Raw genomic sequence first — 18,118 nt, forward strand, 5'->3', positions numbered from 1 at the left:
CTCTCGCCCAAGATGGAGGCTGTTCCTAGCTCCCCTGGCCTCAGCCGTCGCTGGAGATGGAGGCCACGGCGGAGGCAAACCTGATGAGGCGGAGCTCTCGGCGATGGCTCCATATCTAGCTGATACTAGGGGCGCAGGGCGTTGTGCCACCAGGCGTGGCGGTGGAGCTCCGGCAGCAGGCCATTGGTGCTGCAATAGGTGTCCGGCGGTGCTAGCGCGGCGGTGGAGCTCCGGCAGCAAGCCATCGATGTTGCGACAGGTGTCCGGCGGTACTACGAGCAGAGTTCGGTAGTGCTATACCAGCAGTCTAGTTGTCCTCAGTGCTGCACAATGCTGCTCGCCGGAGCTACAAAGGCCAGCTACAAATGAGCGTCGACGGTGCTGCAAAGGCTGCTCGCTGGAGCTGGAAATGGGCGTCGACCATGCTGCAAATCATCAGCGGCGGCGCTGCAAAATGGGCATTGGCGGTGCTGCAAAGGCTGCTCGTCGGAGCTTCAAAAGGTTTTCGTCGGAACTCCAAATGGCATTGGCGATGCAGCAAGGCGGATGCTGCGACCGGTGGCGGTGCTGCTGCAAGGCGGATGTTGCGACCAGCGGCGGTGGTGCTACAAGGCTACGCCACCGGCAACAACGATGCTGCAAGGTGGCGGCGGGTGGTGCTGCAAGGCGGTGCGACTGGTGGTGCTTCCATAGGCAGGCGACAATGCTACTTTCAGGTGTAGGCCGCCGCCGGAGCCTTCCCGTTGATGCCGTCGGCGCTCGTCTTGCAGATCGCCGTCGAAGCGTCTCTGCGAACGCCGCGGCCTCATGGCTGGCCTCTACATCGTGGGGCTCTTCGCAATTCCGCGACCATCAAGGGGCTCCGAGCCACCGGCCTCTTCATCGCCCACGTAACGTCGCCCGTGTCACCCGGAGATGGTGGCCACGGTGGAGGCGCTCTTCGACCTGAAGCCAGCGCCACCGTCTCGTCTCTCCTTCATTCTGCTCCGGCCATAGCTTTCCGGCCGAGTGGACGTCTACTACTACAATAATGCTGGCCTGCAGGCGGCCGACGATGCTGCAAAGGTATGTTGGCGTTGCTATGGATGATGAGCGACGTTGCTGCAAAGATATGGCAGCAATGCTACGAGGGCTTGCAAGGCGGGTGCTGCCACCACACGACAGTGTTTGCTGCCAAGGTAGCATGGCGGTGCTGCCATGGCACGACAATGACGCTTCCAAGTGGCATAACGGTGCTACCATTAGTGCTGCAAACTATCAGCGGCAGTGCTACCAACATTTAGTGGCGGTGTTGTAAGAAATTCACAGTGCTGCCATACGGAGTTCGGATGATGTCGGTGGTGCGCCGACGAGGAGTAGATGACTATGCTACAATAGTGTAAAACTTTTGCTACAAATGGTCTACAATATTGCTACTTTAGTATAAAATTGTTGCTGCAAGATCTCCTGCGAGGTCTCCGGCGAGGTTAGTTCAGCTACAATAGGATGAATTTTTGCTACAAGGTCTCCGACGAGTCTCCAGCGAAGTATGATGCTCCGGCGAGTCTCCGGGAACTCACCTTCTGTTTTAGTCGAAGCTTTTTTTTTTGCTTCAATGAAGCAAAAGCAGGAGGTTTTTTTTGCTGCGACGAAGCAAAGTCTAAATGAGTCTCCAACAACTCTCCTTCTGTTTTTAATCGAACCGTTTTTTGCTTCAATGAAGCAAAAGCGGGATGTTTTTTTGCTGCGACGAAGCAAAGTCTAAATGAGTCTCCAGCAACTCTCCTTCTATTTTTAAACGAACCGTTTTTTGCTTCAATGAAGCAAAAGCGGGGTCTTTTTTGCTGCGACGAAGCAACATCAGGATTTTTCGCTGAAAGTGGACACGTGGCGCTCAGGGAAGCAGGAGGCTGGAACGATTCTAACCTCCGGAGGATCCTCAGCAGTATCCAAAGATGATTTCGTCGCGAGTAACTTGTTACGTGGAAATAAGTTGGCATTTCATTTCAAAGATTAAACGGGTTTCTTAACCCGTGAATAATTCTTTTGAACGGTATGACTGTTTTTATGAACTTTCTGAGAATTAATTTCATAAAATCATTTTTCATACACGAATTTGGAGAACTTCTTTTTCAGAAAAATGGCCCTACTAGTGGGTTGACCCAATTGCGGCCCATGTTAAAAACTCTTCAAACATCACACATCTGAGGGAATTAGGAAAGCTATGAGTGCTGAGTATGAGCCTGGGGCCGCTGTTCAGAAAGAAAATTATACTGTTTAGATTCCTATATGGACTCACTTCTCCCACTTGAAAAACAAAAATGATGAATATAAGTCGTTTTATTTTGTTATATTTTCCACTTGAAAAGGCGTGGTTCCAAAATGAATTTTTTTGTTATATTTCAATGATGTATCACCCTGTTCTATAATATAAGTGGTTCTAAAACTTCTTATAACGTGGAATGGAGGTAGAAAGATTTAGTAGTCCGTTTCAATTTATTTATAATGTACTTTAGTATTCAAGTTAATATGGCTTGAGGCCACGTTAAACTATGTCTAGTTCAATTTCTTCTAAACTTATTTGTTAAACACAGACGCCCCTACAGGACAAGCCATGTACATGCCATGTAAAATTGAAATCGAGACCATGATTGATCAACTTAGCTAGCTCCCAAAGGAAGGAGGGGGCCTAGCAACTTTTATCTCTTCAAGAATAACATTACGAAATCTTTTTTTTCGAAATGGGGGCTGACCCCGGCCTCTGCATCAATCGATGCACGCAGCCCTAACATTACGAAATCTGTCTCCAAATGTTCGATCTATCTTTTCTTTGGACAACCAAACCCCTAAATTTTACATTTTAAAAGGTTATGAAAACTACCCATGAATTCTACATTTTAAAAAGGTTATCATAAAGTATTTGCACCCTCTAACGTCATAGGGGCCATGTGAAATCGACTCCATTTGTCCTTGGGGTCTACCTCCACGGTGTTGCAGATGATCTACAGGACAGCATTTCCCAGGGCGACCATGGGGACGATGATTGGCGGCATCGCCGTCATGCGCTTCTCCCTGGCCACTCTCGGCTGCGGAATCAACAAAAACAAGACAACATTTGGGCGGCGCGCGCGGTCATTGTACCACCCCGGAACGAGGATCACATAGTACGGAAACGACGAACACGCAGATCGATCAAGTGTCTGGAACAACGAACACACAGATGAAGCTAGTGCGGCTAGAGTATCACAGCCGGAACAATGAACACAACGCTTACCAGGTTGTACACTGGCGCCCCCGATGCGAAGCAGGGGGAGGTGCAGCACACGAGGTTGTAAAGGTGCCCTTGCCGACGAGCAAGTCGAACCCGACGGCGGAGACGAGCAGCACCGCACCGCCGGCGGCGAACCAGAGCAGGTTGGCGTGGCGGGGGGTCGTTGCGTTGGGACATGCAGAGTAAGAGGAGGACGTCCAAGGCCGCCAGTGCCGCTCCGATCCCGCTCAACGCGCCGAGAGCCCCGTGGCCCCAGTCGACTGTGTACCGAATCCATAGCAAGTATATGGTTGTAGAGCGTGCGTGCCATTGGACATCCGGCTCCCAAAAACTTTTTGTGTCCTCAACCCTCCCGGCCATGAGGTAATCTTCTTAGGATCTCATGCGAATTGGACTGCCTTTGCCTATGGCGAGTGAATTCCTAAGGGGACTCGCCTTGCCTCACAACTAACCATTGAAAGGTATCCACTTCATGTTATCAAGTCCTTGCTCCTTTGAAAGGGAAAAAGTTGTTTCTGGTTCATTACAATTCATAGGTGCGACAATTCACATTTTACGAAGTTGGCAAAACAATCATGTTCCCGGGCAGATCATGCTAGTAAGCGAGAGGAACACGCATTAACCATTTATATTCCCTTGACAAGTGAGTTATTAATTAATTATACTAAAATTTTATACTTCTCGGCACTTTCATATTTGTTTAACACAGTTTGCAAAATTAGGAGACAACATTCCCTCTAAAATTAGTTTCCCACAATTTCTCTATTTCATTGATATTAGTTTACTAAACTATAATATCTACATCTTACATACATAAACATGAGAATTAAGTAACATTTAGACTGAAATTTCACTAGTTATTTACCTTATTTATCTTGCTAAGACAATGGTACCTAATAGACTTTCCGTTAGTTCAAATCTCTCTAGATATTACAAAATAAGGGAAAATCACATCTTAGACAAACAATAGTGAATGTATATGTTTGAGTCTGTTTAACAAAATTACATATATTGGCACATAGATCAAAGGTGGCATTGTCTAGCATATCTCTACAGAGGTTTCTAGAATGTATTATTTTATATTTAGGTATAATCAGTTGATACTAGATTTATGAGGTGTATAAAGGAGTTTTTTCCTCAACCCACTACAAGAATGGCCCTGTACCCGGTGATTTTTTGGATGCCGCGCGACGTAGTCGCCTGCAAAAAAAAATCACCGGTGAATGGACATCCTCAACGGCTAACAAAGCCGAGACATAGTTTTTCGGTGTGGTAGATTGTATACCGGCGGTAAATTACACCGTGATAGGATAGCCACCAGCTATTTAGAACCACCGGTTCCCCCCGTGCCACGACATAAACTCTAACAACCACGGTAGACTCGAGAGCGGCAACGCAAACCGGAAGCACGCCGTTATATAAAGCTGGTCACAGCAAGATAGAAGGCACCGATAAGAAGGGATTCTGAGGAGGACCTCAGAGAAACCGCAAGTCAACTGAGCAGCAGACAGTGCCCCGGGAAGGCAACTAGCACCAAGATGTGTGTCGTGGCCATGCCTCCAAGGAGGTGAAAGTCGTTGTCGTCGACAGTGGCCAAAGCCTTGCGGTGCTTTCGCGGACACACCATTGAGCTCGCTAGCCTCCCTGCAGGCCAAACCCAGTGTAGCCAAGCCATACCTACAGGAGCTGCTCTGTGACGCGCTGTCCCCACGGTCGTCACCACTGGCCGGAGGGAATCAAGCAAATGACGGCAACGAGTCATGCCACCACGCCATTGAAGTGCCACCCTCCCAGCCAAGAACCCAAGATCTCTCAAGCCGGAGCAAAACTCGAGAGAAGACGTGGTGCCCCTGCCCCTACCGAGGTCACGAGCCGCTTGTACCAGACTGAGGGTCCAAGAAACCAACCTAACCCGGGTCGCGTTGTTGGTCACCGGAGCCGCGCAGGCCTCGATGAATACAAGCAGGGGAGCTAACCTGCACCCTAGCAGGTTCAAGCTCAAGATGCCCCTAGCCTGCCCGGACCAAGACTTCCTAGATGCGGCCCAAACCTAGGCCCACTAGCCCAGATCTAGGCCCGCTGCCGCCACCCATGGTCACGCCATCTTCGGGTCACGCCGATCACCGACGACCAGTTCATTGTGCCACGCCTCCACCCTGTTAGGATCCGACGGCATTTCCCACGCCGGCTGGAGGAAACGCAGTGCACCATCGTTGGGAGGGCCACCCCGCGAGACCCTCACCATGCGCGGGTAGGGGACAGCCGCGGCTCTCGTCGGCAGAGGCAACGAGGGGAGGGAGAGAGGACGGCCCGAGGAGGAGGGAATGAGAGGGTCGCCCTGTCGCCGCAGGGGCGACGCAGAGTGCTACCTTACTCACACCTGTAGATAGAGAAAAAAATAGCACTAAATAATTAACCCCTATCATATGGTCACGATATATATATCGTCGTGCAAAGAAGGAACCACGCTTCATTGAAATCAAGACCATGATCGATCAACTTAGCTAGCACCCCAAGGAAGGAGTGCACCTAGCAATTTTTATCTCTTCGAGAATAACGTTATGAAACCGGTCTGCAAATGTTTGATCTATCGTTTTTTGGGACAACGAGTCCATAAATTCTACATTTAAAAGGTTATGAAAACAACCCATGAATTCTACATTTTAAAAGGTTATCATAAAGTATTTGCACCCTGTAACATCATAGGGGCCATGCGAAATCGACTCCATTTGTTGTATTTTGTTGATGTATCACTGTATTCCACAAAGTAAGTCGTTTTAGCAACTAAAATAGCTTGCTAAAACTACTTATAATGTGGAACGGAGGTAGTAAGATTTCTCCTCGAAACAGGCTTTCGCTCCGCTTTATAAATAAAGCAACCACGTTCATACAAGGTTCAGATACAACACAGCTAGAACATAGCACACACCAACGGTCTCTTGGGGAAACAACACATCATGCCCCAAAAAAGAGAGAAAGGCGATACACCACCCCACAGAAGAGGGTCACTCAGAGGTTGGACGACATAGAAATGTGACGGGGGCTGCCACAAAAAGATCCTCCAACATGCCGTCAAGGCGCTCCCTGTCCCGCTGCCTACATAGCGGGTACCACTGCTGCAACAAAACCAAGAAAGAAAAGATAGAGTCAGAAGCGCATCGAGGTAAGATACGCTCTATGACCATCTTATTGAGTACAGTCTGCAAGGTCCAGGTATTGTTCACATGGACCTCAATGAACTCTCCGAGGGTTGAGGCCTGCCACTCAGGCCCCAACGCCTCGTGGAGGAAGCTCCAAAGGAAACGGGCCGCAGGGCAAGAGAACATGATGTGTGTCGTCGTCTCCGGGACCGCACATAATGGACACATCCCGTTGCCCGGCCCATTCCGCTTCGCCACCTCCACCCCAGAGGAGAGGCGATCCCTAAGCAGCTGCCACAAGAAAATCTTCGTCTTAAACAGAATAGGGAGGTAGTAAGATTTAGTAACCCGTTTCAACTTATTTATAATATACTTTAGAACTCATTTATTTAAACAAATATGGCTTGAGATTATGTTAAAACTATCTCTAGTAAAAAAATTCGACACCCATCTGAACTTATTTGTTAAACACGAGAAGTCCCTACACTACAAGCCATGTACATGCCGAAAGCGTGGCAGCCCCAACGGTCAAATGATATCACCACGACCGAACAAGCCCTCTCCGCTCCCATCCCACGCCACCCACCGCGCCACGCCGCGCCACCACCTTCAACGTGTCAACCGGTGGCCATCTACAAATCCAAGTTCAACAATAAAAGAGGAATAATAAAAGAAGAAGGAAACATGTCAATCCTATGTATCTTAAAGCTGACGCCACATCCGGAGTAAAGTCTCGAGAGCATGCACGGAATGCAGCTGGTTCGTTTTGAAAGCACATGTGGCATCCCATAGCCGTTAAGGCCAGCCCCACGGTCTCACGACCGTCCGATTCCATCTGGACGGTCCGCATCCCAGGACCGTTGGGGCTTCAAACCTTTCCTTTTTCTCTCCTGCCCAACAGGCCAGAACAGGGCCCCTATTTTATCTCGCCGCTGCCCCCTCCGCCTCTTCCATCCCAATCTCTCTCTCCTACGCTCCGCTCCTCGCAGCAGCTACCCAACGGCAGCAAGGCAGAGCGGCGGCGGCAGGCGGTAGCTAGCTAGCCAGTAGCCCCTTCTCCTCGCGCGCGTCGCAGCCCAACGAGGTCCGTGACCAGTTCTTTGATGGATGTTCGATGCGTTTCTTGGACGGGGATTGGGGGCTTGTTTCCTGTTCTTGGTGGTGGGAGCCTGGGGTAGATTAGATTCGTTTGATTTTCTCGACGGTTTTCTTGAGGGCGGATTCGTGCTCGCGAGCTGCCGTTTCCATTGGATCTCCGCCGTAGATGGATGAATTCCGGGAGAAACGCTAGCTCGGAGCTACTTGCGCGCAGGCAAGCAATTGCGTCCGTCGTCTGGATTCTTTTCTAGTTCAGGGGCCGGATCTCTCGATCGGTTCGTCGGCCTGGGGTTTCGTCCCTTGCCCGATGGATTCGAGCAGGGAAAATTCGATCTTGGGGGTCGGCGGCGGCCATGGCCGGGCTGGGCTGGGTAGTCCGAGATGTTGAAAGCTTACCATTTTTGATTCTTGGATCTCCCCAGCTCTAAACCTGAAACTTAGCTGGTTCAGTGGGGCGTTCTTGCTTCTTCGATTCCGAATTCGCCAGGATTCCATCAAATTCTTCCCCTCGCCCCTCGGGGACGCGTCGAGATCAGAATTATTGGCTCGTTCCTCACGCCCGACGGGATTTCAGTAGAGATTCGAACCGAAAGATCGTGCTTTTCTCTCTTACAGACGCGTGCGAATCCCGCCGCGTGTTTCTTCGGTCTCTGACGGAGGATTTGACCTCTTTGCTTGCTTGCTTGCAGCGATGGAGAACCGTGTGAGATCCGAGAGCCGGAGCACCATGGAGGGCGTCAAGTTCGGGTCGGAGGCGGCGGCGGCGGGGAACACCAACCGGCGGGCGCTGAGGGACATCAAGAACATTATCGGCGCCCCCCACCAGCACCTGGCCGTCAGCAAGTAATCCACTTACCCGGCCATGAGCAATTTTGAATTCCAGTTTTCGAGCTGGATCTCTGATCGCGCTGCGTTTCTTTCAGGAAACCTTCCGCTGCGGACGCCAAGAACCAGGCTGCCGGCTTCGCCGGGCACCGGCCGGTCACAAGGTTTGTTTGCGAGCTGTTCTTTCATCGATGTACTACTTGCCATTGTTCCGGGAGGGCAAGGCTTAATCGGGTGTATCTGGTTGTTACCTTATTTGGCAGGAAATTCGCAGCAACACTGGCGACACAGCCTGCAAATGCCCCACTGGTAATAGTCATAAAAGCGATTGAATCCCTTGCTGTTTTGATACTGTCTTAACTATGCGTAGCGGTTCTGATGTCTGTGCTTCCCAATTGTGTAAGCTCCATGATTCTGAATGTTGGCAAATACTCCTGAATGTTTTTGATACTGAATGCACTTTGTGTTTGTTGTCAGTTCGATATTCTTAGATACATGTGCTGTTCTCTATGGTAGTTGCTGCTCTGAACGTGCAAGTAGAAATCCAATAGATCTTAATGCACTTCGTATTTGCTGTCAATTGCCTGAAAAATGTGCAGTATTTGCTCTTACTATAAACTCTACACAGTACACCTAAATCTTCAGCTTTACACATGTAATCTTCAGATTATAGCGTATACGATATTATATGCTTAGATCTTCTTCATCAATTGAGTGCTCTAATTATAGTATGTTGTTAGTGCTCTAATTATTAGGTTGAATATAGCTCCACCGAATTTTGATATGTATATCTTCCTATTGAACAGGGTGCTCTCTTATATGGTGAATATTTGTGTAGGCTTAGTGTGATCGCTGTAGATTTTGTATTATGCTTTGATTTTTCACCTTTACCCTGTTTTGCATCCCTGTTTGTGTTCCCTTGCTTTTACGTACTCAGACTTTGGTATTGAAATGTCAACTGAAGAATCTGAAATTATTTGACAGGCACCCATTGGTAGTGAGCGGCAGAAAAGAAATGCTGAGACTGCATTCCACGCTCCTTCTGATATGGAATGCACCAAGGTGTCCGATGATCTGTCAGTGCAGCATCTTTCGGACATGGATGAAATGGTTAGTAGCACAGTGCAGTTGTATGATCAGCACAGATTAGTTAACCATTCGGTAGTTTCATTCATCACTTATCAGCTGTACCTTTTAATTGCAGATGACAAATGAGCTGAAAGAAATCGATATGGAAGACAGCGAGGAGGAGGTGGCACCAGATATCGACAGCTGCGATGCCGGCAACTCCCTCGCGGTGGTCGAGTATGTTGATGAGATCTACAGTTTCTATAGAAGAAGCGAGGTACAGTTCTGGGACCTCGGTGAAGTTCTTTACTGTTTTATACCAAGTTATGCATGGCAATGGTAATCTCATTACGAAATCCTCTCTGTTGTAGGATTTGAGCTGTGTCTCACCTAGCTACATGTCGCACCAGACCGATATAAATGAAAAGATGCGTGGCATTCTTATCGATTGGCTGATAGAGGTAAAAACCTACTTGCTCGTTGGTGGATTTGGCGAAGTGATCTTAACATGCTCTGCAAAGTTCTTACAGACCTCAATGTTGCTTGTCCAATGCAGGTGCACTACAAACTGGAGCTGTTGGGTGAGACCCTGTTCCTCACAGTGAACATCATCGACAGATATCTAGCTCGTGAAAACGTGGTGAGGAAGAAGCTCCAGCTGGTCGGCGTGACTGCCATGCTGCTGGCTTGCAAGTACGAGGAAGTGAGTGTGCCGGTCGTGGAGGATCTGATCCTCATCTGTGACCGCGCCTACACCCGGGCAGATATCCTGGAGATGGTAACAGTCCCACAACACCTTTTGATTCAGTCCAAATGATATCTTGCACATCTTCAGAGAACTGACACTAGTGGGTGAATGATTGTACAGGAGAGGACCATTGTGGACAGGCTTGAGTTCGACATGTCGGTTCCGACCCCATATTGCTTCATGAGGAGGTTCCTGAAGGCAGCCAAATCTGACAAGAAGGTAGGTTTATAATAGCTCAGACTACTAACTTGTACATGGATCTTGCACAATCAGCAGAGTTGTTATGTTTGAGTGCATTGCCTGTCTGACACGAATACTATGTTCTGAATCAGCTGGAGCTCCTCGCCTTCTTCATAATCGAGCTGAGCCTCGTCGACTACGGGATGCTCAAGTTCCAGCCGTCCATGCTGGCGGCAGCAGCCATCTACACTGCCCAGTGCACCATCAACGGGTTCAAGTCCTGGAACAAGTGCTGCGAGCTACACACAAAGTACTCTGAAGAACAGCTAATGTAAGGAAGAAAACACTCTGCACCTCCCTAGTCTTTTCATTCCAGAGTCATGGTCAGTTTCAGTAGCAGTGCTCTTGTGCTCACAGCTGTGTTTGGTTCGCTTTGATCTGCAGGGACTGCTCGAGGATGATGGTGGAGCTCCACCAAGGAGCGGCCCACGGGAAGCTGACCGGCGTGCACCGCAAGTACAGCACGTTCAAGTACGGGTGCGCCGCCAAGTCGGAGCCTGCCGTCTTCTTGCTCTGACCAATCAAATCAACCCTGTAACTGCTAAAGATCACACCAGGATGGATGGATGGATAGCGAGTTGAAGAGGTGTACATTACATTGAGGCTGCTCTGCTCTGGTCTGCACTGAGAAATTTACATTACACCGGGAGACCAACATGATGTTGGTTGTATTGTGTGCGTTACTCTCTCTCGATAACACTTGACACAGTTATAGTATCCGAGCTGCTTCCAATTATATCTGTTGGAATGTGTTGTATTTAGGCTGGTAATTCTTGATTGTTTGCTGTGACAAAACCTGCAAGTTGCAAATAAACATCGATTGAATTTTTCCTGTTCAGTATATAATCTGGTGCTTTCCCTGAAGTGTCAATTTGTGATGTCATATTGGTCAGGAAATCTCTGATTTATCTAGTCTAATTGTGTGTGGAAATTCAAATTTAGCACTTTAGATTTGAACAGTGCTAGTGGGTGGTCCTTCCCAAGTTTGAACATTTCCCTGAAGATCTGTTGTGTAGCTTGGACTTGCAGTATCGCTAGAACCTGGAAGTCCGTCTAGGACTTGGTGCCATATTCTGTATAGCCTTGTACTAGAATATACTTTGATCATGACCACGACTTTGTGCTGCCAAGTGGTACTAATAAGGCCATGGCGATTTGTGATCTTGGCGAGGTTCCCAGTAGGTGCCCGAAATGCTCCAACTAGCACTGCCAAGTGGTACTAATGCAGCATGTTCATTATCTCCAATTTTTCAGTTGGAACTCAAATCATAACGGACAAAGATCTTTCAGTTTGGACGAATTTGAATCTACTTATCGGTGTAGCTTTGACTTGCAGTGATGCTTGTACTCGTTGGTTCCCTTCCTGTGATTTCCACATTACAGAAATGTGATAACACACTGCAAATAAACATCGATTGGAACTTTCCTGCTCAATATATATGTCGTGACTGTTTCCTTGATGTGCGTGGTTTCCTTCCAGTGTTTGAACTTGTGTTGTGATGCTCGCAGCATGTTCATCTTATCTTCATCTCAATTTTGTTCACTACTTATGTTTGAATTCAAATTTGAAATGGAAAGCTAATTAGTAGGTCAGATTGACAGTCGTAGTGGTCCTTCTCAAATTCAAACTTATATGTGTAGCTTTGACTTCCAGTGACCAGTAGGACATGGAAGTCAGTCTAGGACCTAGTGTCATATTCTGTACAGTACAAGGCTTCACACATGGCATGTTTCCAGGGTGTTCCTACTTTGTATTAATTGATTCCCTTCCTTCGTATTAGAAAAATGAAATTGAGTTGGACTGAACTATAGATATAGTTCAATATGATAAAATACCCTTGCTGGAATTATGCCTATGTATCACATAGTTGACTATCAAAGAAGATTCAGAATATAATATGGTTTTGACCATGACTTTATGATACTATAAGCACTAGTACCTCCGTCCCGGTTTATAAGTTTTACGCGTATCTCTAGGTCACCAATTTAACCAACGTAACACAATATATATATACGACAAAATATATCATAAAAAAATCGATCGTGTTGCACATTGTTACAGTAATTTTGGTAGTAATGTTTATATTATGTCCGTGAGTGTTGTCTCATTAGATATTACTTCACAACATTGGGATCAATAAGAATTGAACCTCAATTCTGACATCTATGAAATCTAAATAAAAGTATTGCGCATATTCATCTATAGTTTGTGATATTGGTACTTGAAAATACATAAATGTGAAGCAATGCATTACACATGATGCAGCAATGCACACTCATAAATTATTCATATCTAAAATCGGCCAACTACATGTGGAGGATGTGTAGGTTTGCTAGGCCTAGCTAAGACACAAAAGGTGGCGATGGACATTCACGAATCTTATCGGAACACATCCAGTGCACTAGGGAGGCACATGTTGCGTCCTTGATACATACAAGTTGCATGCAACAATCCATAGCAATATAACTTTTGTCTCCAGAAGAGATAACCCTTTGCAGCTCTATCTTGCAAGGTGGTGTCACAGTGTTCAAGGACTTGCTACAGTCATATTCAGATGTAGCAAGGGACGCTGAGTAAACGACGAGAATGATGATGAAGAACTGAGACATCGAGAGCAAGCAAAATCCCATTGTTGTTGTTGTTTCCGTAGGAGCCTAGCTAGAGAAATGGATGATGATGTATTTTACAATATGTTGAATATATAGCAGGAGAACACATATAAATCGTGGCAGAATTCAAGGGCATTAACTAATTGCTAACTTTTCCAATATATATAGTACATAATTATTTTTCCCATTAATTTTCTGATCATGGTATTTACCTGCACTAAATACCTAAGAAGATTTCATGTATGGTGCCACCTAATTCATGATGAATGTCTTCAATTAGACTACCAACCATGGTAGAATTTGCGTGCATTAATTAATTGCTAAATATTCCAATGGTACTAGCTGGATGACCCGCACATTGGTGTGGCTAGATATACTTTATTTTATTTTATTTTATTTTGTTTATTACTTTCAATATCTTGTCCTATCATTAGGTACACATTTATATATATATATAGGAAGACTTTATTATGGCCACACTACACTATGAAACGTATTTATTTAAAACCTTATCTTCCTTTCGGGCACCATCAAATTTTTGGTTGCAATTTATTTCTGTTATTTCTTAATTTAATTTTAATCATACATTGCCCTCTTTTTTCTTTTGTTGCATGGTGATATAGTAGTGTAGTTATGAATTTATATTGATTAATTTTGTTGCCAGTTAGTTCTTGTGGCTCAATGCAATTATGACATCCTCGTCCAGGGCTTAATATGATAGAGAATATACACACATCAACTGTTGTGAGAACACCCTATAGGGCACCGACTAACCATACCTGGTGCGTTCCAAGCAAAGGCCCATGAAGCCCAATGAGGGATGTTGATTACTAAAGGAGCCGAAGCCTAGGAACCTGGAGTGCGACACAAGAACTAGCCCATACAAGGGAACCCTAACATGTAACCGACTCGGGGTCCTGAGACATGGCATTCTTTACAAAGGCCAAGAGGGATCTAGGAGGAGGCAGAGATACGAGAGATAAGAGTTGCAATCTAGGGAGAACACCATAGACATCGAGGAAACATTGTAACATCATCATCAATCAATCATGAAAAGACATTAAACACATAACTTTTTCACTCTTGGGGTGAAGCTGGGTAAGTCATGTCCCCTGTCTTGTTTGTATGCCGATGAATTCACCAGCGCACTCCTTCCTCAAAACCCCAGTCCATCATCTATGGGCATTGTCGTGGCACCCCTACGTCATCAACATGTTGCAATTTTTTTGCAAGCTCATCTCCAAATAACTCTAAGGTTAAACATGATTTAGCCTAGAGAATTTTGACGACTAGAACAATTTGAGGATGAGTGACTGACCTAGAAGTTGATCTCAGGTGCGTACCAATGAGGATAAAGTGCGCAGAAAAGAGATGTGTTGGCGTGTGTGGGGACTAGTAAAGAAACCATATAGAGATGCCAGGGGTAACAAACCCGGCCTCGTGGTGGCCAGGGTGTAACACCAACACATACCGTACATGCTTTTTTATGCCAATTAATTATAGCAAACAGTATCTTCGCTAGAGCCGACCGATTCATGCGTACCTCCTCTAATTGAATTGGACATGAAATTCCTATTTTTCACTTCGCCTCACATTTCAGTTTACGATGATTTTCATATGGAAATTAAGCTAGTAATTATATATGCATATTTTATAAAATTACCTTGTTTTTAGGTTATATAAAGTCTTCAAATTGTTGACGTTAAGCTAGTATGATTTTATCTATTTAGGAACTAACAATTACCTCTTATGTCGTTTATTCCTAAAGAAGTTTACAGTTGTACAAATATATATATATATATATATATATATATATATATATATATATATATATATATATATATATATATATATATATATATATATATATATATATATATATATATGCATACCTAAATCCTAGTCATAGAAGTAGAAACATGTTTTTTAATAAGGTATATTACACTGTTTAAAAGATATGAATTTCGCAAGTTTCAGAAAAAACAAAGAAACAGGGAGGCCCGTTCTCAAATAAGGAGATGCCAGAGAGGGATGTGTGTAGTCTACCTTACTCAAAAAACCTTGTGCTCTCATACCTTAGGTCTGGAATACGAATGGTCGTACTATAGTTTTTTCCCTAGAGACCCTAGGTTATCGAATTCACGGGACGATCACTTTTATTGTAAAATCACTCAGACGAGACTTATAGTATTCATTTTACTCTTGTCTTACCGAACGAATATTTTCTTGTGTATAGTTGTGTGTAGACGATTTGAAATAGTCCTGGGCTTGAGGTTTCTCCTACAAGTATGTGTTAGTCGATGGTAACTCAAAAGATATGATGAATCTTGATGCCATAGTATAATGTAATTATTAATTTATATTGATAAATTTTGATGCCAGTTTGTTCTTATGGCTCACTGCAATTATGACATCCTTGTCCAAGGTCTAATATGATAGAGATGGTACACATATCAAATGATGTGGGCATACCCTATCCGACACCCACTATTACCATAACCGGTACATTCCAACCAGAGCCCCATGAATCCTAAGGAGGGATGATAATTAGTAATTAAAGCAGTGAATCTCACGAACCTGACGTGTGACACAAGAACTAGCCCATACAAGGGGACCCTAACATGTAACCGATCTGATATCCTGAGACCTGACCTCCTTTTTAAATGCCATGAGAGATCCATAAGAAGGCAGAGATACACGAGAGAGAGAGAGAGAGAGAGAGAGAGAGAGAGAGAGAGAGAGAGAGAGAGAGAGAGAGAGAGAGAGAGAGAGAGAGAGAGAGAGAGAGAGAGAGAGAGAGAGAGAGAGAGAGAGAGAGAGAGAGAGAGAGAGAGAGAGAGAGAGAGAGAGAGAGAGAGAGAGAGAGAGAGAGAGAGAGAGAGAGAGAGAGAGAGAGAGAGAGAGAGAGAGAGAGAGAGAGAGAGAGAGAGAGAGAGAGAGAGAGAGAGAGAGAGAGAGAGAGAGAGAGAGAGAGAGAGAGAGAGAGAGAGAGAGAGAGAGAGAGAGAGAGAGAGAGAGAGAGAGAGAGAGAGAGAGAGAGAGAGAGAGAGAGAGAGAGAGAGAGAGAGAGAGAGAGAGAGAGAGAGAGAGAGAGAGAGAGAGAGAGAGAGAGAGAGAGAGAGAGAGAGAGAGAGAGAGAGAGAGAGAGAGAGAGAGAGAGAGAGAGAGAGAGAATCTGGAGAGAACACCATATCCATCGCGGCAACATTGTAATAATCATCATCATCAATAAAAAATAAATAAGTAGCATGCAGGGTTTTCACTTTGGGGGCCTAAAGCTAGGTAAATCGTGTCATCTGTGTTGTTTGTACGCCGACGAATCCACTAGTGCACTCCTTCCTCAAAACCCAAGTCCAACCTCCATGGGCATTGTTGTGGTACCCCAAGCCATCAACAAGTTGCAAATTTTTTTGTAAGCTCATCTCCGAATAACTCTAAGGTGAAGCATGATTTAGTCTAGAAAAAATTGAGGACCAGAGAAATTTGATGATGGGTGACCGACCTGGAAGTTGACCTCGGGGGCGTTCCAATAAGGACACACGCATGAAAGACATGTGCCGATGTGTGGGTCTAGTCTAGAAATCGCATAGGGATGTCAGGGGTAACAAGCCTGGCCTCATGGTGGCCGGGTTGAACACCATTGCGTATCTTACATGCTTTATGTCTATTAATTATAGTCAATAGTAGCTTCACTAGAGCCGGCCGATTCATAAGTGCTTCCTCTAATTGAATTGGACATAAAATTGCTATTTTTCACTTCTCCTCTCATTTCAACTTTACGATGAGTTTCATATATAAATTAAGCTATTAATTATATATGCATCTTTTTACAAAGTCACCTATTTTTTGACGTTATATAGAGTCTTCATGTGTTTGTCCAATATAATTCATCTATATAGGAACTAACAACTTCCTATGACATCATTTATTTTTAAAGAAGTTTAAAGTTGTACAAATATCTATATATTTACCTAAATCCTAGTAGTCATAGAAGTAGAAACATGTTTTGTTCACATGTCATTAACTTTGCTATTTAACCCCCCAAGTTCTAGGAAGTTATCCCGCATCTATCCGTCATTGGTCGAGTCCAAATTAGTAAACAGTAAAACTTACCTAGCTAGACCCTCCCCTAACGATTTGACCCTCTAGGCCGTCTGATCCAATGTATCTACGTCCAAGGTTGTTGCACTCTACCTTTTTTTTTGAGGAACCGTTGCACTCTACCTGAGCTAACTGCAACAACTCAGTTTGTTAATTCGCACATATTGAGCCGGCCCAACACCGTGGTTGAGTTGGGCGTTGTCTCATTGACTGGGCTGAACCATGGGAATTTTTGCATGGGGCTGAAATCCCTATACGTGAGGCATGTTCACTCTGCGGTTTTCACCTTCCCTATTCCTCTACCCCCATAGAAAAAAAATAGTTCTCTTCCTGCAAGTTAGGTTGCCTCGTACCGTAAGCGCGCCGAGAAGGCGGCGGCGGCGATGTCGAGTTATAGGCAGTGAAGGAGCACCAAGATGTACCCATCATGATATCATCTCGATCAAACTATCATCTCTGAAAAAGAGGTAATAACCCTTTTTATGTTTCCATGTTATTAAAAATTAAAGCTACTGATCATTATATGCCTTGGCTACCACAAACTTGTTGTTATTTATACATATATAAAATTTTAAAGCATAGGAAGAGAGTAAACTTAAAAGTTAATTGTTCATGTTTTTATGGTGTGCTCCTTACGCTTTCATCTACTATTCAGTTTGAGCACACCTTTGTATCCAATAAGTTTAGCTAGTGGTACTTGATAATTAGAATAAGAAGAATGTTTTCTTTTGTGTATATTTGCTTCTTGAATACCATGGTTTTCCAATACTTACTAGAGTTTGCATCTTGATATAAACTATTATCTATTTTAGAAAACTAACCATTTTGTAACCATTGAGGTATTATGGAGATGGAAATATTAGTAGCTTGTTTAAGATGTGAGCTGGAAAGGAGTAAAGGATAAGAATCGGAGCAAAATTTGAGGAGGAGCGCGCTCTGTTGAGCCATCTCTATCTAGCTAGCGGCCGCCGGAGTAGAATCGCCGGGGCAGAAGGGTGGAGAGGGGTCGAGAACACAACGGTGGAACCATGTGAGGGT

At 45.1% G+C, this 18,118-nt stretch overlaps 1 protein-coding gene across 1 annotated transcript; it reads left to right on the forward strand.

The window, feature by feature from the left end:
* Positions 1-8,179: 8,179 nt before the first annotated feature.
* Positions 8,180-10,886, forward strand: LOC124684639 (cyclin-B2-2-like). Its single transcript, XM_047218910.1, has 10 exons — positions 8,180-8,331; positions 8,412-8,477; positions 8,577-8,622; positions 9,298-9,423; positions 9,518-9,658; positions 9,753-9,842; positions 9,938-10,159; positions 10,250-10,348; positions 10,462-10,640; positions 10,754-10,886. Exons 1-10 carry the CDS (start codon positions 8,180-8,182, stop codon positions 10,884-10,886), a joined length of 1,254 nt encoding a protein of 417 aa, XP_047074866.1.
* Positions 10,887-18,118: the final 7,232 nt, after the last annotated feature.

The sequence above is a fragment of the Lolium rigidum genome, chromosome 1, assembly GCF_022539505.1.
Source record: "Lolium rigidum isolate FL_2022 chromosome 1, APGP_CSIRO_Lrig_0.1, whole genome shotgun sequence".
Classification (NCBI taxonomy): Eukaryota; Viridiplantae; Streptophyta; class Magnoliopsida; order Poales; family Poaceae; genus Lolium; species Lolium rigidum.